The sequence below is a fragment of the Camelus ferus genome, chromosome 16, assembly GCF_009834535.1.
Source record: "Camelus ferus isolate YT-003-E chromosome 16, BCGSAC_Cfer_1.0, whole genome shotgun sequence".
In the NCBI taxonomy this organism is placed as follows: Eukaryota; Metazoa; Chordata; class Mammalia; order Artiodactyla; family Camelidae; genus Camelus; species Camelus ferus.
This window is the reverse complement of record NC_045711.1, coordinates 49,230,159-49,255,997: the sequence shown is the minus strand read 5'-3', so window position 1 is coordinate 49,255,997 and position 25,839 is coordinate 49,230,159. Positions and strand designations below refer to the sequence as shown.

At 39.0% G+C, this 25,839-nt stretch overlaps 1 protein-coding gene and 1 long non-coding RNA gene across 3 annotated transcripts in view; one reads left to right on the top strand and one right to left on the bottom strand.

Annotated features, from left to right (window-relative positions):
* LOC116669187 overlaps window positions 1–198 on the bottom strand; it is an 82,615-nt gene extending 82,417 nt beyond the window's left edge. The window contains exon 1 of the long non-coding RNA XR_004326540.1: window positions 34–198. This is a non-coding gene — a long non-coding RNA (uncharacterized LOC116669187). The remainder of the gene's footprint in view (window positions 1–33) is intronic.
* On the top strand, window positions 162–20,021 carry SMARCE1 (SWI/SNF related, matrix associated, actin dependent regulator of chromatin, subfamily e, member 1). 2 transcript variants are annotated; one of them, XM_032498145.1, is made up of 11 exons: window positions 162–394; window positions 2,376–2,427; window positions 2,603–2,646; window positions 5,655–5,759; window positions 10,784–10,864; window positions 11,682–11,813; window positions 12,078–12,249; window positions 15,143–15,315; window positions 15,839–15,940; window positions 16,587–16,797; window positions 18,735–20,021. In XM_032498145.1, exons 2-11 carry the CDS (start codon window positions 2,421–2,423, stop codon window positions 18,941–18,943), a joined length of 1,236 nt encoding a protein of 411 aa, XP_032354036.1. In that variant the 5' UTR covers window positions 162–394; window positions 2,376–2,420; the 3' UTR covers window positions 18,944–20,021. The 2 variants fall into 2 exon arrangements, with proteins under 2 accessions (XP_032354036.1, XP_032354037.1); XM_032498146.1 differs by lacking the exon at window positions 5,655–5,759 and having other exon boundaries at window positions 202–394.
* Window positions 20,022–25,839: the final 5,818 nt, after the last annotated feature.

Here is a 25,839-nt window from a genome sequence, read left to right as displayed (position 1 = left end):
GCACTCCCACCTCCCCTCGGCGCAGCTTCGCACCTCCCGCCGCGTCACCCGTCGCCGCTCCTGCTCATCACGGCCGCGGGGTCCGGGGCCTACCCCTCGGTCGGGCCACCTCCGCCCTCTCCGCTGTGACGAATCGGCACCCGGCTGGCAAAATACCCAAATTCGGGGAGTTTGGAGAGACGTATGGGGTCTGAAAAAAAATCCTTGCCCGTAATCGGCACTACCGCGTCCTCACTAGAAGGTTTATCTTTCTAAAGAGAGTCGGGTGGGGCCTGGAAAGGAATTAAGAAGAGTGTGGAAAGTGCGAGTGCGGAAGCTCCGGACGCGAGGGGCGGGGCGTGCGCGGGACAAAGGGAAGCGAGGCCGGAGCTGCGGGCGCTTTTTCTGCCCGCGGGTGAGTGTTTCCGACTGGGCCCGACTGGGTCGGGAGGGTAGCGACGCGTGGCGTCCCGGCTTGGACGGACCCCGAGTTCCCCGGGGTTGCTGTGGTTCGGGCTCGGCCGCCGGGCCAGAGCCGGGGGCCGGTTGCGGCCTCTCTGAGGCCTAGCGGAGCGAGGGTGGGGAGGGAGTCCCATCTGGGGCTTCTCCTTGGCAGCCAGAGGTGCCCCGTCCACTAACCCCGCGAGATTGCTCAGAGCACTTCTGCATACCCCTCTTTAGTAGAGTTACTGGTAAAGTGCATCCTTCTCAGCAAACCTAAAGGAAACGACCTCCGAGGAAGCCCCGGGGTACAAGCCAAGCCCCTGGTCCTCCCCCCCCCACCCCCGGAAGGTGGTTTCCCCGTGGTTCAGGCAGCGACTCACGGTGTGGCTTAGGGTGCAGAGCGAAAGCTCGGAACAGTTTGGCCTGGGTTTGAAACCCCACTCTGGCACTTCCTGGCTGTGTGTCTTTAGACAAGTTACTTAAACTCGCCGAGACTCCCTTTTTTACTCTGTAAAATGGAAATCGCAGTACATTTCTTGTTGGTAGCTGTGACTATTAAACCAGATGGTATAAGTAATAAGTCCGTCCCGTATAATGTGTTCAACAAATACTTCTCCACGATTCGATGCCAGGCACCGGGGATGGATCCGGTGGTGGACAGATGTTAACAAGCTCACTCTTACTCTTAGAATTTATAGTATAGCAAAGGAGATCAGTAATTTTAAAGTATTAACAATAAAGTGTGATGTACCAGGGAACTTGTAAATGTTATTGTCAGGGCTCCCCACAGCAAGGCCTACTGAATGTTGACAGCCTACCTGAATGTGAGAAGGCAGGAAATCTGCACCAGATTCAGCTAGTTTTGTGCCTGTTCCTTAAGGAGAGAGGGGGAGACCCAGGTTGGGCCATTGAAAAAAATAAACTGTTTGCATAACAGGCTTCTTATTCCTAATGCTCCAGAAATTCCTTTAAAATGCAGAATTGAAGCAAAAAAAAATCATATTTGTTTCTCATAATATTGGATGAAAGTGCTCCAGTAATCATAGAAGTTACTTCCTTTTTTCTAAAAATCAATGTTTTTCTCTTTGTACGCACTGTGTGTGATGTATATTGATCTAGGGAACAAGCTCACGTGTCTGGTCGAGTCGTGAGCTAGTAATACTAAGACAGAATGTATTAAGAATTGAGCTAGGTACTGGGACTGCAGTAATGACTTAGATGGTCCCTGTTCCCAAGCAGCTCTCAATCTACTCATATTAACAGGTATAATACGATGCTATGTAAATTGGATGGGAGTATAGATGAGGAAGCAATTAATTCTGCACGGCTAATTTGTCAAGAACGCTCCACGGAGATGTGTTTTGGAATGGGCTGAGAAGAGTTAATAAGAGTTTCAGGTAGACTCTCAAAATTGTTTCCCAGCAGTCATAAAGAGAATGTAAAGGTCATTATCACACCAGTTATCTTTTGCACTGCCTCCTGGAATAAAATGCTGCTCCATTTTCATAGAAGTTGTTATCCTAAAAGGAAGGTAGCGATGTGGCTAATCAGGGAGCTGTCAGTATCTGGTAGGCCTTGTTGCGGTAGGCCCTGATAACATATCACATTCTATTGTCATGTTTTTATCAATCTGATTAAATGGCATCAGCAAAATGTTTGCCATACAAGAGGTGGCTCAGTATCATAAAAACAAAACAAAGAATAAAACCTTGCAAGTACAAGTCTAATATTACTTTAATATCCCCAGCAATTTGTTTCAGTTGTTTTATTTTGATCAACCAAATGACCTAAAGAACTAGTAAACTTTTTAAAAGGCTTGATTACTAGAACATAATGTAATTTTACTAAGAAATACCAAGTAAACCACCCTATTCTTTAGGAGAACATTCTTTTATGCTTGCTGAGTTTTGATTATCTTTTTTTTTCTTTTTTTTTTCTTTTTTTTATTTTAGTGTCTCAGATTCATTCTTAAGGAACTGAGAACTTAATCTTCCAAAATGTCAAGTAAGTTTCATTTTTTATATTTATCAATCTATATTAATAAGAGACTAATGCCCTAGCAAGTGGGGATTCCAAAATACTCTCATTTTTTTTCTTCAAAACAGGACCATTGGTAGTTTTGTTGCATAGTATTATATCTCAGTTGTTTACAAGAAGTTATTTATTTTCTTTCAAACAGAAAGACCATCTTATGCCCCACCTCCCACCCCAGCTCCTGCAACAGTAAGTTTTAATTTTCTTGTTAATGTAATAGCCAAGTCTGGCCTTGATACAAAAACCCAGATGTCTTCCAGTGACAGTCACTCAGTCATCACAGCAACAGGATGAAAAATTCAGCTAAAAAACAGCGCTTCCTGCTAAATAAAATAACTCTGCATCTTACCTTGAACCAACCCCAACATTTAAAGCAACATACTCCTGAAATGCCAACCTCTTATGCTCAGTTCTTTTTTTTAATTGGGAATAAGTGACAAGTTTAACATTTCTTTCTTGTTAATCTCTATTGAGAGTCTGGAAAGTTAATAAGGAACAAATGCTGGTTCTGGCATTTATTATTATTAAACCTAACCTTCAACTGGTTACATTTTTCTCTCCTTGTCTATATATAATTTTCATGTTAAATCAAACCTTAAAGCTTCCAGTTCTATAGTAACACTTATTGTAAATCTTTATTTTTCAAGCTGTTCAAGTGAGGATTTCATTATCTGTGGGTCAGATCCTGCTATTGAATTTTACTGCATAAATAATATTTTATTGGTTTCAAAATAACAATAATAATAATGTTTTATTTGTTTCAGAAGTTTTAAGTTTCAAAGTGTCTAAATAATAGTTGTGAACTAGTTTTTCACCTAGCAAGCTCTGGCCCAGCTTGGTCAGCATGTAAAATAATTATCTAATCCACAAACAGATTTAACAGTAACTGTTCAGGCCTTGCTGAAATGGATTCCTTGTTTTTTTATTTAAAAACAGAAAACAAAACACTGTTAACATTGACCATATCCTACAAAAGAAGTTCTTTAACTAAAGCTTTTAGCCCTCCTACCATACCCCCTACCCCTAAACTTCTGGCTAGCTTACTAATTAGGGTCCTTGTGTAATTTTGTTTTTTCTACTAGATAACAACTTTTATTTACTAACCCTCAGATGTATGTTTTAGTTATGTGTATCAGCAATTTGATTAAACTTAATAAGATGCTTTTAAAAAGAGATACTGTATCACATGTTCTCAGCTCAATTTGTATAACATACAGTCTTTATAAAGTTACTTCCAGTAGATCTTAAAGTCCTGTGTTTGGTTTGTTTTCTTTCTTAAATCAAAGAACATTTCTTATGACCATCTCCTTGGCACTCTGCTGGTGGCTATACAGGTGGAGTTGAACAGTTGAGATTTCTGACCTCAAAGAGCTAACTATGTACTTCATTTTTGGAAATGGTATAATTGTAACCTTTTAGTTTCAATTTTTTTTCCTAAGCTCCCTTCCTTAATTTTCTTACATTATTGCCTCATAATGTTGAACAGTGATTCTCATTGTTTATGCAACCTTTGAAGATGTCACTTTGTTGCAAATGCTACCTCTGACAGTGTATAAGATCTTGAAGACAAACTTGATTTTTTCGAGATAATAAAAATAGCTCAAAAACCAACCCTATGGCTTCTTAAATGTAGAAAGGGATATTTTTACCTTTGTTTAGTCATACTTCTGTACCATGATAATTTCACATTTACACATAAAATACAGAAGACTAGGGGTTAGGACATCCAGCAGAATGGATATTAAATGAGTTATCCTCCTTCCTTTTTTTTTTTTTTTTCCATTACTTCTACCACCACCACCACCACCACCACCTCCACCATCACCACCACCTCCACCCACCACCACCCAAATGTACCACTCCAAGTAACATACACTTCTTTTGTGCCTTTGATACCTCATCTGTGTTTTGCCTACTTAAATATGCTTGATTTGCGTCTTCTATAACTACATAGACTAGAAACTGATCAGTGTTCTCTTCTAAAGAATATCAAATGTATTATCTGCTTGAATGTCTTTCGGACACTAAGGATATGTGCAATGGCATGTTTTAGAAAGTTGTGTTTATAACAACTATAGCTTAGTTGGGATGCATTATACTGTTCAGCACTGATATGGTTAATTGCATGTTAAAGTGAAATTACTGTCACTTGTTTTGACTGAGTTTTATTAGGTAAAATACCCTTCTTTGGGTCTCTCTTTGCTACATCCTTTTTATGCATTATACCTTGATTCTCATGAACATTGGATGTCATTTTATTAACCACGAAGGGCACTGCTATGTAAGAGCCCATTTGTGATCACATCAACACACAGTTTACAAAAGCTAACAATTCTGTTGCTGCAATAAGCAGTTGTGGTTTGAAAGAGCTAGAGCTGTTAGGAAACTAGATGAGAAAGGAAAGTTCAAGTCTATCTACCAGAAAAGTAGTTCACATTAAAACTAAATGCAGGAATTGTCCATGATTGACCTTTGGAAGATGGATCAAAGAAGAGATGGAAGAGAAGGCCTATAACAAAATGACTGGGTTCAAAAGATCAGACAGTACCCCCAAAATGAAGTCCATGCATTTCTTACAAGTCTTTGTTTTGAAATCATGTATGTGACATCCATTGAATCTCACATATGTTCCTTTCTATTGACAACTTCTGGCTTCCTGATTTGAACCTCTTCTTACTTCTTGCACTATATAAAATGACTTAAAGCTGTCTTTGAAAGCGACCCATTTCTTGGTTTTGTTTTTGGTAGATAAACACATTGGCGGCATTCATATAACTGTCAAACAAATCATGTTTTGTTTTGCATGTAAAGTGTTTTCAGACTTGTAGTTTATCACATTTCAAGCTTTCTTATCTCAGACATTAATCACCAAGTTGTATCATACTATTGACCATAGAGGAATCCTGAATGTTTGAGACACTTCAGTGCATTGCTTATTCCGAAAGACAAGCACACACATTCACACTCACACAAACATCACTGGCCCCTGCAAAGAGACAGAAAGGAAGAAAAGAAAAAAAAAAAACCACTTGCAGACTGGTTTTTCAATGAAAAAAAAAAGAACAATTACAACACATCATTGCTTGTTTAAATTCAGGTTGCTTTTGCATGCCATATGCAGATCATTTTTCATTTCTGTGTTTTCCTCGTTTGAGCTCATTTCTCATTCGTGTTTTTGTCTCATTTGTTTCCATCAGCAAATGCCCAGCACACCAGGGTTTGTGGGATACAATCCATACAGTCATCTCGCCTACAACAACTACAGGCTGGGAGGGAACCCGGGCACCAACAGCCGGGTCACGGTAGGAGAATCAACTATTACAGCATCCGGCAAACAACTGGAATTGACCAGAAATGCCTTCAGAGTTAGGGCCTTTTGAATCATCAGCACAGCCACTGGAAAAAAAAAATTTTTTTTTACCTGGCTATTAGACTATTTTAAATATTCATTGTACAATCTTACATGAAAAACAACAACAAAAAAGAATAGTGAGATCTGGATATGTATATAGAAGAAAAGAAAAATTGATTCTGTTTGGTGGTTGGTAGAGATACAGCCTTGGGCACCTAACGTTTATACGATATGTAGACAAACCTTGAATTTCCTGTGGTTAAGATGCCCTTTTTTGATGAAGAGCATCTTTCATTTAAAGTAACTGGCATTGGGCTCAAACCTAGTTTCTTAATAAAGGCTGGGTTTGTAGACCTGGCTTTTTTTTGACTCCCCTACCGGTTTGAATTGCTGCACATAATTATTTGTCTTTTGGATTTAACAGTTGACCTTCTGAGATTCATTTCTTTCCAGTTTAAAAAAAAAATTTTTTAATGTCACTTCAAAGAATTGCAGAACAAAAATGGGATGGAATTAATTTGAATTACCAGACTATAAATATCTACAGCTGGAAATGCATTTATAATCCATAAAGGATGAAGGTAAAGGATGTAATTTCTGAAACTTAGGCTGTTTCATTTAAATGATCAGCCTAAAATACCAAAATTGGATGATGTACTCCAGACTTTATTTTACAATCATCTTAAATTCCATTTAAGGAAGTTTGGGACAAATAACTGTAAAAATGACTTACCAAAAATAAATAATAAATCCAAAAGTCAAATACCTACATACATTGGAGTATGGTATTGGTGAGAATTTATACAACCCAGAATGGCTGTAAAGTTATTAATACAAGGTTTTGTTTGCTGTATTCATAAATAATTCAATTAGTGTGACTTCAAAAAAGCCCTCTCACCCTGTAGTCAAGCTAGTGCAGAAAGCTTGTAACTATCAAACTGTATGTCTATCTTGGTAAGCATATTGCTTAGCTGGATAGGTTTTGTTTGTCCAAATTTTTCATTGTTTCTGCATAATTTGTACTTCATAAGCATATCAAGTTTTATGTGCCATGCGTATTTCATGGTATCTGAAAAGAATTCTGATTAGGTGTGTGTATGTATGCATTGTGAGATGCATACAGTTTTTATGTGCACTGGTACTTGTTTTTCCCTGGCCTGAATGTGTTGTTTCACAAGTGTGACGGGTGGCAAAGTTACCAAATGATAACATTTAATTTAAACAAGAAGGAGAATCAATTTTGGATCATTCGTGTTAATACAGAAAATTATTCAATGGCAGTAAACAAAAGAATGATTACATTTTAATAGCTCTATACAGTCAGCTCTTGATTATCTATGTTAATGGAAAAGAAATGGTGGTAACTAATATTAGAATCATTTGTTTCAGTTTATGTAAGTGTTTTGTTCTTCATTTGGGTATATCTTTGGGACTCCTTTGTTAATACAGTGAGATCATTCGGTGGAGACTTAACTGGGAAAAGGAAAGTTTAGTTACTGTCTTGGGGCCTGAGCCAGTTACGTTTCTCCATATTCCTTCTTGGGGTGTTAGAAGCCAGCATTGGGGTTGGCACTAGCTTCGGGGTAATTTAGTATGGGAAGGTTGTCAGGCATGGAAAAGTTGGTGTCCTGGTTCTTTATGGTTGTTTTCTTTGTAGTGTTGTCCTCTCAGCACCAGACTGAAGTGTAATCAAAGTGCTCTGTAGGCTTAAGTTGAGGGACCTAGAAAATGTGGAGGCTTGTAGCTTGTGTTAATCCCAGCCTCTTCAACTTTTAGTGACGTCTCAGGTCATTGAATCATCCTCTAGGAAAATTAATTGTATCTGAAGTTTTGCACTACTTTTATATATGTGTGTGTGTATGTTAACGTAAGCTCGGTTAGGACTCAGTAGGTCTGATTTTGACCTTTGTAAAATGTTTTAAGATGACCCCAATTCTGTGGGGTGGGGGGTTGTTGAGAGGTTGTTGGTTTTGGTTTTTTGGCTCCTCTTTGGTATTATTGTTTGCAAATCACCTTCAGTCATTGGTTTGAAGAAATGATTCAGTGACACCGTATGAAGTAGCTTCCTGTAGAGTCTCCCAGAACGCCTGGCTTTCCTGATGACTCCGGTGCACTGGATTAGTTTTCAGACAGTCTAACACTTTACATAGCAAGTTGAAACTTTTTGGGGTGCTTATGGTAGGAGCTATGAGATGGAATGCGCTTCTAGTCAGTTTCTCAGCAGATGGTAATTGACATTCTCTTAAGCACAGGTGTGAAAACAGTTTGAGACAAAATGTTAAAACAGCTTGTTTCTGCACTTTAATGGAGGTTCCATCCCAAAAGGAAAAGTAAGATCCTGCCAGAGAAACAGCTGAAAATTGAAAAGAAACAACAACAAAAACTCTTGAGTAGCCAAAATTTCAGAAAATCATGGGCTTTATTCATGGAAGATTCCCCAGAATCTTACTCTTCTTGTAAGCACAGTTTTAACCTGCATAGTTACTGGTTTTCCCCCAACTCATTGCCAGTTGGAAGCAGAAAATTGGAAAGAGGTACAATTGCTGCTCGAGGTAGGTTTCCTAATAGCAGCAAGGAAAGAAACAGCTAAAACGGAAACATGGTGTCCAAAAGCATGACCGCCGGGCCACTTAATAAAGGGACCAACAGTTTTCCACCCCTCAACCCAGAGGATTATAACACAGCAGTGGTTCTAAGTGTGTGCAGTGCAAACTGCTTTTTGTTGTTGTTGTTAAAGCGTAGGGAGATGTTTGAGACGTTGTAGAAAGATGTCTGTTTGAGATGGTTAATAAATTAGGGATGTTTAATCATATAAACCGTTAATATCCTAAAAACCAGCTAGAATTTAACTTTGTTCTTACTGTTTTGGATTTGGTTTGGTTTGCACTTGTAAATTAACTAGTCAATGTAATGAAAATATGGCCTCTGCGTGTAGATGATTTGGGTACCTTCCTTTGGGAGAAAAGAACAGAAATAAGCAAATTCATTGTTACAAAATGCAGTTCTTTGAAAAATATCAAAGATCAAATATTACTATAATATGTTTTCAAACTGTTTTAATTCAACATATTAAAGCATAGACATTTTAGAATTCTCTACCTCTCTTTTAAAAAAAATTGTTAACAGTGGTATCCCTTTTGGTTACTGGCATAATTCCAACTTTATTTGTAACTCACTTCATGGAATTCTGGTGGTTTGTGTTGGATATAAGTTGGAAATACTTTCTAATAACTTTATGGATGAAGAATCAGACTTTTCTGTTTCTTGTTCTGAATCCGTTAAGACATAAGGTTAGCTTGCAGAAATCCTCTTCCACCTCCCCTCGAAGAACTGAGACAGATCTCCTCTTTCTGGCTCTTCCTACCGCCACTGTTGAGTTTCCATCCTCCACGGCTCACCTCACCCCATTGCCCACTGCTGGCTGAAAACAGGATCTGTCTACATAGGCATCAGCATGGGGTGTGGTAAGAATATATGGGAGGAGTAGACAGAGGAATTACTGCTTCAAAGGTGAAATATTTTCACATAAGAAAGAACAGTTATTGACAAATACATAGAGGTAGAGGAAGACCCCCCTTATAGGAAGAGGCAGCACTGTTGTTTGAAAGCAGTGAAATGGACACAGACATGCTATTCCCTGAGTCCTTGGATGGAAAATGAGGTTACGGTTAGGGTCTCAGCCCAGAATGGAGGAGCTTCCCTCCGGTTTTATCACAACAGCAACATAAGGGCAAGGGAACAGAGTTAGTTTTCTTATAAGGGTTTGCTGATTCCTGTCTTTGAATAATTAGAGTGAAGCCAGCACTTCTTCCCCCAGCCTGGCAAGGAGAATCAGTTATCAGGAGTCTCCCAGAAATCTGGGGAAAGCAAATACGATTCAGCCGTGATGTGGTTCCAGGTCCTTGATCACAAGCAGCCATGTGTGTAGAGGTGAGATGAAGTTCAGGAGTAGGCACTCCTGGTGGGGGAGATGTTTGGGGTGCTCACTAAAGCTGTCTGGTGGCTCGAGTTAACCCATAGAAAGAACCAGCTTCTCATCTTTCTCTTCCTTTCTTTTTTTTTCTTTCTCTAGCCCACTTTTTTCTTTACCTTTTTAAAAACTGCTTTTCAGTCTCCTCCTTTTTTCTGTTTTCCTTTTCCTTTCCCTCTATGTCTTCCCCCACAAAACCAGCATTTTTTAAATTAAATGGAGTTCCTTGACATAAGGCCTCAAAAATAACTTCATCAGGCCCTGTTTCTGTCACTTCTCTGTTTCTGGTAAATGTGTTTGCTCCTACAGTGATTCAGATTAAGGGCGAAAAACAACAGGACTTCAAATCACACTTCCTGAACTCCTTTATTTAAAAAAAACCACTAGCTATGGGCACAGAACTCTAACAAAAATAAAATCTCTAGTCAGAATAAAGGTGATAAGAAGGTTTTTCATTTTTGAACCTAGGAAGTAGGTCTTATGGTGGTGGTTGTTGTTTATGTAGGGGTGTGTTCCTGAAACTGTACAGATAGTAAACAGTTTCCTGTAGGCAGTGTGAGGTATGGTAAGTGCTGAAGGGGTCCAGCTTCTGGTGAGATAATCAAGTGTTGACTGTATGTGTAACGGTAAATTAAGCTAAATAAAAGGATGCCAGGTAGTGTCCTAAATGTGGGACATCTGATATATAACCATATATTTCTGATGTATGGATTACTATGTAATACGTTATTTGTTCTTACAGCCAGGTTGTCAAAGCAGTGGCAATAAACTGCTAAGTAACATATTAAAAAATTATGTACTTGAAGTCATTTTCTTTATTTCCTTTTGATGTGAACATTTCTGAATTTGCAGTGATAGCTATTTTCAGTGGAGAAAATATAAGAATCTTGTATCCATGGACGAGTAGAAGAAAGGCGCATTAGAATTTTTTTAAGGGACTCTCTTTTCAGTTTGCTGGTGAATTTCTTGCAACTGAGTAATGAATCTATTTAACTCTTTTGTAGGCGTCCTCTGGTATTACGATTCCAAAACCCCCAAAGCCACCAGATAAGCCGCTGATGCCCTACATGAGGTACAGCAGAAAGGTAGGTGCCCAGGAGCCAGGAAGGAGTGAGGACTGCCGTCTTTGCTCTTTGCTCTACATCACATTTCACAGTGGCGTAGCCAGCCTTTTTGTGCATAGTCAGAGGAACAGATAAAGAATTACAGTTTTTAAAAAAATTAGTTCTGATTTCAGAATTCCAGAACTAAAATGCAATAAGAACAAGACTAAATAGTTAAAATACTTAAGACCTTAAGTTATGTAGCCAATATTATGTAGTCTTTTGGAGAATATTTAATAACATGAGGAAAATGTTAAGTGAAAAAAAGGGATGCAAGACTACGTGTATTAGTATCTTGTTTTTATTAAAATAATAGCAACTGCATGTTAGTTTGAAGGGGGAAAAAACCTAGAAGACAGTGGTTACTTGGTGATGAACATACATTACTCTTAAAGTAACTAGTACAGCTGATAATATTTATTAAAGACAAGAGCATTTAGCTATTTTCACCACTATTTAGGAATTTAAAGTTTTTTTATCTTAATCATGTATGTATTTGACAATACGGTGTATTACATGATGCAAAGTGACCACATTCCTTCAAAATTCTCATGAATGTTTAGAAAAACATAGACTGTTATTGAGTGACTGCAGTGATTGGAGATTTCTGAGATCTGCCTTAAAGTAACCCAGTGGAGAACTTGGGATAATTGTAGCAGCAGGCTGCTGAGAACATAGGGAGTTGGTACTATTCCCTCTGCCTTTGCTGATAATGAAGGATTTCTATATTAAAAAGTTGTTATTAAAGGTCTGTATTTTTAGGCATCAGTCCTGAAATTTCAACTGTTTCCTTTTTAAGGTCTGGGACCAAGTAAAGGCTTCCAACCCTGACCTAAAGTTGTGGGAGATTGGCAAGATTATTGGTGGCATGTGGCGAGATCTCACTGATGAAGAAAAACAGGAATATTTAAACGAATACGAAGCAGAAAAGGTAGAATGGGGACTGTAGTGGGATGGGTGCAATGTAAAATCCATCCACATTTGCTTATTATGTATAAAAGAAACATAAGATCTAATCAGACAGCTGAGGCTTCGTCTGCCTGGGTGAGGTCACTTAATTCCTCTAGCCTTCAAGTTCCTTGTCTGTAAAAAGGAGATAATTATGATACCTTTTGATACTCAAATGAGATAATAAAAGTGTTCATTGTAATCTGCAAAACGTTAACTCTAAAACTGAAAAATACTTGAATTTCAGATAGAGTACAATGAATCTATGAAGGCCTATCATAATTCCCCCGCATACCTTGCTTACATAAATGCAAAAAGCCGTGCAGAAGCTGCTTTAGAGGAAGAAAGTCGACAGAGACAGTCTCGCATGGAGAAAGGAGAACCTTACATGAGCATTCAGCCTGCTGAAGATCCAGATGGTAAAAACAAAAAGTGGGGTTTTGTTTATGCTTTCTCTGAGAATTAAAATATGAGGAATCTCTTTAAGTCTTACTTCCTATTCTAAATGGAAAACAAAATGTCATTTCAGTATTTTGAATAGTTGTTTTGATTAAGATTTGTATGTGAGTTTCCCACAAGGAAAAGAAGTACCCTTTTTAGTGCAGAAAATAGCAAAAACTATGTATTGTTTATTAGAATCTTTGTACTCAGAACACATGAAAGTTTTTTAGTGACAGAATATTGCCTCAGCTGCTATTAAAAAGCTAAATGCCTTCAAGTTATATTCTGCTCTCTTATTGGATCCCTAAATTGGCTGAATCAAAGTCTCCTATGGGAGAAAGTTAATGAGTGGGAAAGAGGCATTATGAACTTTCTATTCCAGTTAATTCAGAAAGCCAACTGGAACTTAGAAATACAGCTCATGATAACACTTACGAGGCTGCGCACATACACATTATAGCCACACGCACATCCAGCAGAGCTTCCTAATGGGCATTCCATGAAGAGTTTCCAGGTGTGGTTTTGCACCTCTGGTTCACTGCAGCCAAGTAGGGCCTGAAGTTGTAGGGAGCTTCAGAGCTAGGTACCTCTAGCTGTCAGTACACTCATCCACATAGCAAGCATGCTATAATATTTTCTCTGTGTGCTGCTGTGATGTGGAAGAGGTTGGAAGGTCTAGCTACAAGAAAGAAAAACATCAAAATAATTTAAGATCTCATTTTAAAGTAGTAGTAACAAAGAAAGCTGAAAGAACTTTAAAGAGGATACCTTTAAGAAGCAATAATAACACCTAAAGACATGAATAAACTGATATACTTAAAAGGAGAGAAAAACAAAAATGATTTTTTAAAAGAGTAGACTGAGATATTGATAAATATTCTCATAAATTCAAAATAAATATAGGGAGCAGAAACAGTACAGCATGTTAAGCAGGATCAGCAGTGCTAAAGACACAGTAGCATATGCAGGCTTTTAATTGCTCAGATTGGACAGCTAAGGCAAGACATACAGAGCTAAAAAACAGAAGAAGATCCAGTCTACAGGTATTGGAAGGATGGGGGTCAGTAATAAGTCAAAACAGAAGCTAGAAACATAGACACCGTAACGTAGACAGGAGTGACAGTTCTCACCGGGTGAGAGGTGACAGCATGAACACTGGGAAGGACTGAAGACACCCACTCAGGAACAGTCTTCAGAAGAGAATCCTTTTCTCTGTTTCTCAAGCTTCTGCCCACTGTGTTTTTCAAGTTTGAGATAGGATCTTATAGCTGCCAGTAAGAAAGGACAGGTCATAATTTAAGGTGCCAGGATAAGAATGACTTCAAACCTTGGACTTCATCCCTCAGAACTGAATAGAATGAGGAAGACGTGGGAGGTGGAGATGTACATAAAACCAAGAGAAGGGCAGCGTGTCTGTGAGGTCAGCGGCTGCTGATTTCTTTAACAGAGAAGACTGTTGAACGACCTACAGGACATACGCAGTTATCTACATGAGACAGTGAAAGCTTTATTCTTCAGAGAGAATACTCATGAAGTTAAGTAAACACGTGGTGAGTTAGGAAATGTAAGCCACCCTCAAAAAAATTATAGACAACAAAGGTGCAAAGAAAGACAGGCCCAAGTTGCTAAGATTTTATTTCCCCTACCAGTGGTCAACATTGGGGACATGTAAATGAAAGAAAAAAACAACAAAGAATATAACCTAGATGGAGGTCGCACAGATGTACCACAGCTAATCTTAAGTATAAACATGAAAGACTTCCTTAAAGAGAAAAAAGCTCACAGTCTTTTCAATGGTATCTTTTATTCCAGTATTTCTAATTTCAGAAGTATATATCCTAAAGAAATTACTTGAGAGGAAACAAAAAGTAATTTGTACAACAGCTCACAGTGGTGTGGAACTACTTCAGTACCAAATAATGAGGTACTGAACTGTGACACCGCAGCACAATTTGGGCCTTTGTAGTAGAGTTTCCTAAGGTGTGGTCCCTCCCCTCTGATGGGACACTAAGGTTATTAGGTGGTTCAGGGAGGAACTTCTGTTTTTATATGTATTGCTTAAGAGGAAGCTCTTTTTTTTTTTTTAAGTGAGTCAATTTAAATAAAAATATTAAGTCAATAATAGTACAGGTTGTTAGCAAATGTCAAAAACTGGTGGTGATAGAGCAAAGGTTGAGATTAAGGAAAGCTTGTGATCGCTATTAAATACACGCTTATACATCAGAGCCATAGTACATGTATGCGAACTTGAGTGGATGAAAACAACATGTAATACCTTCATGCGCTGATGACTAATGTATATATGTGTTCATAAAAATGAGAAGTGAAATTTAGAATTAAACATTTTTAAGGCCTTAGTGGTTTTTTAATCTCATAAAATGTATATGCCCATCTGGGAAACTGAATATTGTAGAGAGAATGTCTTCTCTGCAGTGGACATTTTCACTACTTTAACATTAAAGTGCTACAATGACAAAGACCACTGCCCAGTTCCTGTGTATCATCCACTGTAAAAGCCTTAAGTTACCGCCCAGAGAGTGAAACATTTGGCAGAATCTCCATCTTGCTCTCACATGTGGCCTTCACAGTGACTCCTAGCCCAGAGACACATGGTTATATCTCACTCGTGTTTCAGCCAGATCTTGTCAGATACACATCATCACTTAAAGAATTTGTGAGAAAAACAAATACCCTGTCCAGTGAGCACGTATCCTCCATAGGGTTTTTATCAAATGATGGCCCCGGTGCTTCCCTGATGCCCATCAAACCAGTGAGGGCCGTGGCTCCTCAGTAATTAAGTGTTGACATTGTTACACTCCCCTGATTGTGGTTATTGGTGGCCTGATTTCCAGATCATCATCTTTATTCCAGATTATGATGATGGCTTTTCAATGAAGCATACAGCCACCGCCCGTTTCCAGAGAAACCACCGCCTCATCAGTGAAATCCTTAGTGAGAGTGTGGTGCCAGACGTCCGGTCAGTCGTCACAACAGCTAGAATGCAGGTCCTCAAACGACAGGTCCAGTCCTTAATGGTTCATCAGGTAAAGTCCCAAAACATTTGTTCTAATAAAATGGGCCCATGCACAGGAGCCAGGTGACCTGATTCTATACCATGCTTCAGTGTACCTGCTAAATATTTATGTTCAGTCTGACCTGTTCCTGTTTCAGGGAAGAGGCTTGACAGAGTAGACCTTTCCCAGAGGTTTAATAAGTTTCTCATTAAAACTGTTACCTAGAGCCTTTTGATGGAAAGTAGATCTGTTAAGAATTTTGAGACATCTGTCAGCCATTACTGCTATATTAAATATGTGTTCCTGAAGAAACTGCTGAGTCCTGAAACTGTTCTTCAACGTATACTTACTAATCAGTCATTCTTCTATGCTGCATTTTACATTTTTTAAAATCTTAGCTAGACACATTATGTAATAAATAAAAATTCAAAACATTTGACAAACTGAGACTGTGTGGAGCACTAAAAAGTGAGACATTTTCGGTGTTTGAATTTGACATTTACTGTAGAGAAAACAATTCAGTAGTTAAACATCCTGATCACATGTTTTACAGAGAAAACTAGAAGCTGAACTTCTTCAAATAGAGGAACGACACCAGGAAAAGAAGAGGAAATTCCTGGAAAGTACAGATTCATTTAACAACGAACTTAAAAGGGTATCAATTTAATGTGTTAGCTGTACTTTTATCACTGTGTCTGTTACCTTTTCTTCTCGTTCTTTTTTCCAAAATAGTGTTTTTGTGGAATGTTGTTCACTTTGAAACAGGGTTAACTTGGCTATAACCGGTAAGAGCTCTGCTTTATAAAACAATTTACATTTTCTGGCAGAAATACAATAGATTAGAAATATGTAGTATACACATATGTACTAGGCCTTAGATTCTAGAACCCTCTGATGTTTTCATTTAAACTCTCAGGCAGTCATGAATTATTTTCACTTTATTGCAATTTACTCATCAGATGTCTTCATTAGTTGTAGTTCACAGTTGGCACTTTATATTAAAACAAGTAAGCCCAGTGTTCGGCAGCCTGAAACATGAAACGGAGGCTCTGTACGCGATGCAGTACTTTGAGCTCTACCTCACCAGCTGCTCTGTGATACCCTGTGGCTGCTAGAGCAAGGTTTCCTGTAGACACAGGTGTTTCAGAGAAGACCTAGAACCACATTTTTTTCTGCCATATATATGTCTTTAGTTCGTAGCCAAGAAAACTCACTTTAGAAATAACTTCTCTTGATTCAGAGATTGTAAGAAAAGCACACTCCTAAGAGAATTTTTCTGGTTTTTGTTTCCCGACTACTAGCTGTGTGGTCTGAAAGTAGAAGTGGATATGGAAAAAATCGCAGCTGAAATTGCTCAGGCCGAGGAGCAGGCTCGCAAAAGACAGGAGGAAAGGGAGAGGGAGGCAGCAGAGCAAGCTGAACGCAGCCAGAGCGGCATTGTCCCCGCGGACGAGCAGGCGGCCAGTAAGCCGGAAGAGAAGAAGGAGGACGAGAGCATTCCCATGGAGACAGGTAACCTGCCAGCCGACAGTGGTCGCGAATGTCCAGGGTTTTACAGCTGTCTTTAATTTGGCTTTTCCTTCCTCAGTGCTTTTCCGAAGTCACTCTGTTAGTCTTGCCTCTTGAGTTATTCTCCATGTGAGCTACCCATTTCTTTCCAGATCTTAATCTCTTACAGTGGATTCACTGAAAATACTGCTATTGGTACAAAACAGCAGTGGTGTGTTGTCTTTAGTCTTGCTGTTTGAGGTCTTGGTTATTTGTCCAGATTGAGTCATGTCATTCTCTGGCTGGGAATGTAAAGTGTAATGGTTTCATGGTTAAGGATGCTGGCCCAGGAGCCAGACAGACCCGGGTCTCACACTGCTTTGCCACTTGCTAGCACTATGACTTTGGGTAAGTTATTTAATCTCAGTTCCTCATTTCTAAGTGTTCTAGCACCTGCCTCCAAGAGTGAGTTCCAAAGGATAAATTTTTAAGAATGCCCATAAAGCCGTTATTATTGGATTTGACATGGTATTGGCACTCAGTATTTTAACCTTTACTGCTAAAATCATTTAAACAAGATCATTCAAGATCAGTCGTCTGTGGTGTCCTAGAACAGGGTTGGGCAAATAAAACCTGCAGGCCAAATCCTGCCTGCCACCTGATTTAGTAAATAAAGTTGAACAGTTGCAACAGAAACGGCCTGACCCACAAAACCTCCAAGACTTACACTCTAGCCTTCACAGGAAGTGTTGGTTGACCCCATCCTAGAAAAATCCTACTTCTGGGTCTAATGATTTTTCCTGATTAAAAGCATTCCTCAAAGCAAAAGATAACATGTAACGCTTATATGAAGTACTGATTAAGTCGATTATTGCATGAAATTTTGGGTTCACCCTACCTCCTGGCACTGTTTTGACCCTGCACCGGGCACTGTGTAATAAACAGGACTGAGCTGAAAGTACGGGAAACACAACCAAAGGTTCCTGGGGCCATCATTGCAAGAAATGGGAGGGACCATAGTCATACTTGGTGCTCAACTGACAGCTTCCCATTTGACACCTAGAAAGCATGAAATGGAATATAATGTTTTTTACCAGATATTTCTACAAAATTTAATTCAGCAGATTAACATTACAGATAGTCAGATTTTAAGTTTCATTATCTGAGCCTTTTTCTGTTTTGCGTGAACTTGTTTTTTATCTGAACAGATTTGGAGCATGAACACATTTTGTGGTCAGAGCAAGAGCTTGAGAATTAGAGTATGGCTCTTTGCTCATCCTGCAACTAGAACACTCAGTTCTCTGCCTCCGTTTTGTCACCTGTGGAAGTAGAGCGTGCCTGCAGGTCTTTACTGAAGTTTTATTCTTTTAGCTTAAGGAAAAAACAACTGAAGAAAATTGTTTAAGACTATTAGAGTGAAAACCTCATGCTCTTAATTTCTCACGGAAAACAGCCCAGCATGACTTTTAACAGGGCACCTTAAACATCAGCCTAATGTCATTTCCACACCTGCTTCCTCCTTCGTTAAATCCAGAGCACCTCACAACAGCATCATCCAGGAGAAACAAAATATGTCACTGTGTAATTATAAATTTCCTCCTGATGACATCTTTTATAAGTAAAGCAAAACAACTGAAATTGATTTTAATGTCTTCAAGATTTGATGTGTATTTTTATTATAGCACATCTAAATTTGGAAGCTATAATTTTCCATAGAAATGTTTGATCAGTATTTAGATTTCATAAATTTACTGTTAAAAAGTAGATTTTTTTCTTTTTTCCCCAAATCCCAAATTGTTTGAAACATGCTCAGAGGTCCTCGGTCACACTAGCTCCTTTCAGGTGCCTAATAGCCAGATGTGGTGAGTGGCCACCTCACCAGACAGCACAGCTCTAGACTGAGCATAAGTGAAAGAGTACGTTTTTCCCTGGAACTCACAGTGACAAATGTGTGATTACAGAGGAGACACACCTGGAGGAAACGACGGAAAGCCAGCAGAACGGTGAAGAGGGCACGTCTACTCCTGAGGACAAGGAGAGCGGGCAGGAGGGGGTGGACAGTATGGCGGAGGAAGGGACCAGTGACAGCAACACTGGCTCAGAGAGCAACAGCGCGACAGTGGAGGAGCCCCCGACGGACCCCGCGCCAGAAGACGAGAAGAAGGAATAGATGTTGCCTTGTTTTATGTGTTCTAAATACTTTTTTAAAATGAAAAAATGTTTTTTGAGTTTTAATGGCGTTATGTGGTTTGTGTATTAATATTTTTCTTGTCCATATCACACCACCAAAGGCTTTTGGACCATTTAGCATCATGAGCCCAATGGCACAGTCACCTTTCTTAAGCGGTTGTGAAGATGGTTCCTTTCTTTGGATCTTGTTTCTAACCGTCAACTGCTGAAAGCCGCACAGTTTAAATTAATTGAGAAGATGCCCACCTCTTTTAGAGAATTATCCTTTGATGCTGCAGAATCTGCTCTTTCAAATGCCTTCCTACAGCTCACTCGGGTGCTTACCAAAGCCATAGCTTTAAACCTTCCCAGTCCCCATCAGCACTCCCTGAAGGGCCCCCTCCCTGTTCACTTCCACGAAGAGTAGCTTCTTGAAAACATAATCGTGTGTGAGTATCTTGTTCACTTAACCCTTTTTATTTTCATTCAGTGTCAGATACCAAGAGTTGTGTTAAAGTGCTGAGAGTGTACCTTCAACTACACTTGGATTGTATTGATCCAGAAATAGTCTCTGTGGTTGGAGTAGGTACTGGCTTATGAAATAGTCCTCATAGTGAGCACGGCACACAAACGCTTATCTGTACTGCCTTTTGTTATAATTAATACTGGATATGTTCTGGTGAATTCATCCTTACTGTACAGGGAGGGGGGAAATTACTTGTTTTATCAAGTTTTCCAAAGACAAAATATATCACAAAGCTTAAGGAATTGAATATTCTTGCAATGGAGTATATAACTTCACCATGATTAGCCCATTCTAGAAGAGCAGCTGGGAATTAAGTTCATCCACTGGACGTTGTTTTACAGTAATCAAGACATTTAAAACCTCAAGGCTCAGGATCCCAGATCAGAGCCTACCTTTTTGATAAACTCTTAGTAAAAGTCTTAGAGACTAGAAGCAAGATAGTTTGTCACACGTATGTGTTCCAAAAACTAGAATAGATTTTTACTGAATAGTGGTATATCTGATGATATATGTTTCTTAAAGGTCCAAATGTAATAAAAAAAAAGTGGAAAAATAAGTCTCAGTGTTTTTAATGCAGTAAATATTTTTATGCAAGACAAGCGTATAATTGTTATTATAATGTTATTATAATGTTGTGACAGTAAGGAGTGGCCACTCACAGCTCTTAAGAATTTGCATCTTCAGGTAAGGACCTGTCTCAGCCAACTGTGTAACTGGCTGCAGTATTAAGTTTACTCACAATATTGTGTTACGTATGGTCTCTTGACTCCAAAAGTAAAGGAAGTAAGTTTCTGCATTTACGTATGAGAAAAAATTTTTGCGTTGAAACAAATACAGCTAAATAAATAAAGGTTCCTGCTTACACGTAGATAACTTCTCTGTATGGGCAAGACTTAATGGATAATGAATTCACTGCTGCTGTGCTCGTGGCACATAATAACCATGACTCCACTCTGTTCAGCTTCCTGAGAGTGAGGGGGACAGAAAACGAAGTTGGATGGAAATCCCCCTCGATACCTGTTTTTCTGAAAAATATATGGAATCTTTCTCCTGTTTTCTGAATCAAAAGCTACTTGATCAGTTCTGGGTTGTGGGGTTAAGAACTTGAGCAATCTCATCCCCCACAAACTGGATCTCCTTTTTGGTACTTTATGTCAAAACTGGGCAGAGAAGCAGTTACATAATATGGGTGGGAAACTGACAAATCAAGATGCCAGGTTATTTACTCTGGTATTGAAGTCTCAAGAGGATGGAAGAGCTCTTTGCTAAGCTGGAAATGGCACTGGGAAAACCAGTGTATCTAGACCCAGCCTGCCCATACAATGCTAGGGCAACTGGCCAGAGAAGGAATTAAGTCAGGTGGGATTTGACAGCTTTTAACTGCAGTGGGGAAAGGCTGAATTAAAATTCCTCCTTGTCAGGGCAATAATGTAGCAACCACCACCATATGAGTTGTTTCCTAGTTTCTTTGATAATGTGGGATATAGTCAAGACCTTTGATTTTTTTTCCATATCCCCATAGGCAATGGGCAAGTCAAACTCAGCCTGTTTCAGCTAAAAAATAGATGGAACTATTTTCAGTCCCCTTATCCATGTAGCTATGATTTTTAATGCATTTTTAGTATGAATGCATGAAGTTTGAGCGCTTAAATTTTTATTAATTTTTAACAAATGGGAGTTCCCCAGTTTTCTTACAGGAGTTTCAAACATTCATATCTTTCCCCATCTGTCAACAAGTGTGTCTTTTTAAGTGGCTTTCAGTACATGAAAATGATGTATTCTGTATAGCAGAGCTTTCAGGAAAAATTAATTAGGAGCTAGCTCATTTTAACATGATAATATGAACATCCTATGTAAACGATATAATACTTGATTCACTATATTTGAGAGAGAATCTGGAGTTTTAAATCTCTCGTTTTTCAATTTTGACCCTTCCCATTGAGATAACTGGTTTGGGATTTTAAACAATTAGTGCTGACAGTTTGAAACTCCTATTGCCTGCAGTTAAGTCGAAGCTTTGGTTTCTCGTGTGAACAGGCAATGAAGCTGGGATTATACAGTGTTAAATCCTCACTTCAGAAATCATTCCCCTCCACCCCCAAGCACTACCACACACAGTCTCCCCACCTTGTTTCAGCAAATGCAGGAATTTTATCTTCTTGCTTTTCACCGCTGGGCAAACGTTGCTGGAATGACAACAATTACCTTCTTAATGACTTGCACATCAGAGGGCTTAGTGTCTTTACCAATGAAAAATTCACTGCACAATAACAAGCTAAAAGGAACTCCAAGCTTTCTTAGAAGAAATCATGCTGGATTATCATGTGGTTTACGGTGATGTTTCTTTGATCAGTACAGTAGGGAAAATTCTTTTAGTCAAAAATGTCTACAGGTATTAGTAGTGATAAAACTATAAATATCTCAGTATTAGGTTGAACCATATGAAATTGCCAATGTCAGTTTTTATCTACAAGATGTCAGTTTCATCTGGTTCAGCCCAATAATTCTGCAGTTTATAGTCCAAGTAATAAACTCTTAATAGCCGTTCTCTGAGTGTGCAATGATGGAACTTTGGATTTTCCAGACTGACCAATGCACTTCCCTAATAATTACTGCATATTATTAAACAAAACCCTGATGAAAATGCAAATCCCAAACTATCACGTATTTAACAGCATGATTTTTTTTAATGTATTGTGGCAAACAGTTAAACGAGCTGGTATATGGCTTATGTTCACGTGTTTTCCTATTTAGCACCAAAATTTCTTATTTTTTGCATATATACAAAAGGAAGAAGTGTTATGTAGGGAAGGGAAATTCCCAAATGATTTAATTGCTTTTCACATAGAACTGAGGCAATAATGCAGATAATGGCCCCTCTGGTGAGCCATTTGAAAGGCAGGAAAGGCCACCTCAGACTACTTGACATTCAGGACTGGCAAGGATGCTGGATCAGCCACCTCAAGCACCCATCAGTCCTTGGACAGCAAGCATTCCCCACATCCTCCAGGACTGTCACCGAAAATCAATGCCTCTGGTCTTGAGGAACCTATCCTCTCTTAAGACAGCTCATTCCTCCTTGAGTTAACGAGAAGTATTTTTTCTCCTTGAGCTAAAATCTGTCTTGCTGTAATCTCACCCTGCTGGTTCTGCTTCTACACCTTGAAGTCAAACAGAATAAATGTAACCTTCTTCCAAAGAAAGAACCTCCAAATATTTCAAGACAAGTATCGCTTGAGATCCTGCCACAGAACAGTTTCTTCCAATGTCTCTCCTGATGAACTGGGGATAAAGGACTATCGCTTTCTCCTTTTGTGGCCTAGACCACCAGGAAGTACAAATGTTTTCTCCAACAGGGTCTGATCCCAGTTCCTCTGGAATGTACTGCACTTAATCAAGAAACAGCATCTCTAGACCTCAGGAACCTCCTGTTTAAAATAAGGAGGGTTGTTCTGTGATGATCTCAAGGTCTTGTCCAGCACGAAAATTTTAAAACTGATAAATGTAAACTCTATAAAATGAAGGTTAATATTTTCATATGTAGCAAAATGGGGAGGAGGTAGATTCAATTCATCACACAGTACTTCTCAAAGCTCAGTCATCTGCATACCACTGCCACAATTTTGACCATTACTGGGTACCATCTGTACTATTATTACTTAATAGCTTTCTTTGAATCAACTCATTTATTCCCCTTGAATAGTTTATTTCAGAAGGAAAATTCATATCAGCATAAATGCAAAACCATTGTCTTTTGTCATAAAAAAGATATCTAAACATGGACATTTTATCGTTTGTGCTTAAATACATACTATTTTAAAGAACATCATTTAAAAGGTCTGCACACCATCTAAAATCATCTGAAGGATCCCACCACATAGCCTGGATAAAGCTCTTTGGGGTAGACTGCACTAACGGGAAGCTATTTTTCCTACTACTCGGAATTTTAGGAATGTTGTCTTCTCAGAAACTATCCCAGAGTCAACAGGGTGTATAACTCAAGGGTAAAGTCATGAAAGTGAATCCCATGATCAGCTAATAATAATAAAAACCACCATCTGTTGAGCATTTACTATCTACCCATGCACTTTTCATACTTTTGAATCTTATTTTCTAATTCCTGAAGTCAGTTTTAGAGTAGACCACTTTACCAATGAAATCTATGTTTATAACCTCGGGCTCAATCAACTCCTACAAATCATTCTTGGGGGAAAAAAAAAATAGCCCCAGGCTGCAACGCAAGGTACTAAATGGTACAGAAATTGAAGATTTGTCCTAGGGATTTCATCACCATGGACTAACAATCCAGAAGACTTAAGAGAATCTCCTTGGAGATCAGTGTTCTTATAATGGGAGAGGTACATGTAAAAGTTATTCCCATTTGAGTCTTCACCTCCTTTCCCTCAGAACACCCTATCCACCAAAAGGAAAAGATATACACACATACACATGCAGATTTGAAATAAATGCATTACAAACTTTTCCATGATACATGTTATTGTACTGCACAGAGAACGGCCTTCGTGTCTGATAGGGTGTGTTATGTTTGCATTTTACCCTGTTGTGGTTTCCTGTCAATCTGTGAGCCTTGGGGAACCTTTTAGAAGACCTCCCTGGCTAAGCCTCAGAAATGTCAGTAAGTACCAGTATCAGATGGTTCTTAGGCAGTTACTCACTTTCTAAACTTTACCTGCCTCTTCCTGGGTGGGTGCTTTGGATAGGTCTCTGTCCTCCTCAGAAAGGAATCTGTCTCCTCAAAAGGGAGTGTGTCTATGACTCACAGACATAGAAAACAGACTTATGGTTATGGGGGGAGGGGAAGGAGGTAGGGAATGGGGATGGGAAGGGATAAATTGGGAGTTCAAGATTTGCAGATACTAACTACTATATATAAAACAGATAAACAACAAGTTTCTACTGTAGAGCACAGGGAACTATATTCAAGATCATGTAGTAAACTATAATGAAAATATAAAAAGGAATGTATATATGTATATGTATGATTGAAACATTATACTGTACACCAGAAATTGACATAACACTGTAAACTGACTACTGTATATATAGCACAGGGAAATATATCCAAGATCTTATGGTAGCTCACAGAGAAAAAAAATGTGACAATGAATATATATATGTTCATGTATAACTGAAAAATTGTGCTCTACACTGGAATTTGACACAACATTGTAAAATGATTATAAATCAATAAAAAATGTTTAAAAAAATACACTTCAATTAAAAAAAAATACCATACATTTCCTGGGATATTAGGTTTCAAGTCAAATGTCAGTCACAGTCTAGGTGGCCATTTTCAAATTAATGGGGATGAGAATTTCCCCAGGGAGGCTGTGGGGCCCCACCCAAGCCTGCTGAATTAGAGTCTGCTCTAATTCAGGGCAGAACCTAGGAAGCTAGCACTTCAAAGTTTTGAGAACCATCAATTTGGCTTAATGCCCTCATTTTCCAAAAGGGGAAATTGAGGCCCAAGAGAAGCAAATGACTCATCAAAGATCCAACTGTCTCAGCGTCGGGACTAGAACTGTTCTCCATGGCCTCTCCTGGAGAGAGCAGCTCCTCAGGATGGTCAAAAAGTCATTGGAGCTCAGTTGGATGAAACTTGGCCAAGAGTTTGCCATCTTCAGCATGTGGTACTTTTTCATGTTTCCCATTATGCCGGTTTACTTAGACTGCAGGTGACTGCACCATTGGTCATGTTATCAGCACCAATGTCACCAGAAATCCAAAACCAGCTGTAACCAGTACCTGGGAACCGAGAGTTTAACACGCTCTCCAAAAGCAAGACTCCTGACATCCATCCTGTAAAGGATGAAATTAGCCACGGTAGAGAGGAGGTGGGGCGGGACAGCAAAGAACACAGCCCTTAGTGCCATTCTGGGTTCAAGTCCAGTTTTACCACTTCAGTTTTCTCATGCTCGCTTCGGCAGCGCATATACCATTTCAGTTTTCTCATCTGCACAGTGAGGATGAAATCACTACAGTATCAATTTCCCAGGGTGGTTTTGAGGAGAAAATGACAGATTGTATGAAAAGTATTTTGCCCGATGTCTGGTACATAGTCAACACTCAATACAATTTAGCTGGTGGTGGGGTTGATGACGATGATAATTCAAGACAGAATCCCTGAGAAAATTTGGAAACATCCAAACCCAGTCGGTAAGTGTGTCTAAATACAAAGAAAGCCATAACTTAATCAACTGCTACATAATTCTAGCTGAAGAAATATTGGTTTAACAGAATAAGCAATATTGTTCAGCTTGAAGTTAAGAAAAAAGGAGCCGCTCAAATCGTGGTGAATGCCTACCAGGCACCAGGCTCAAAGCTAAGTATTTCGGGCACAATCACCTCAT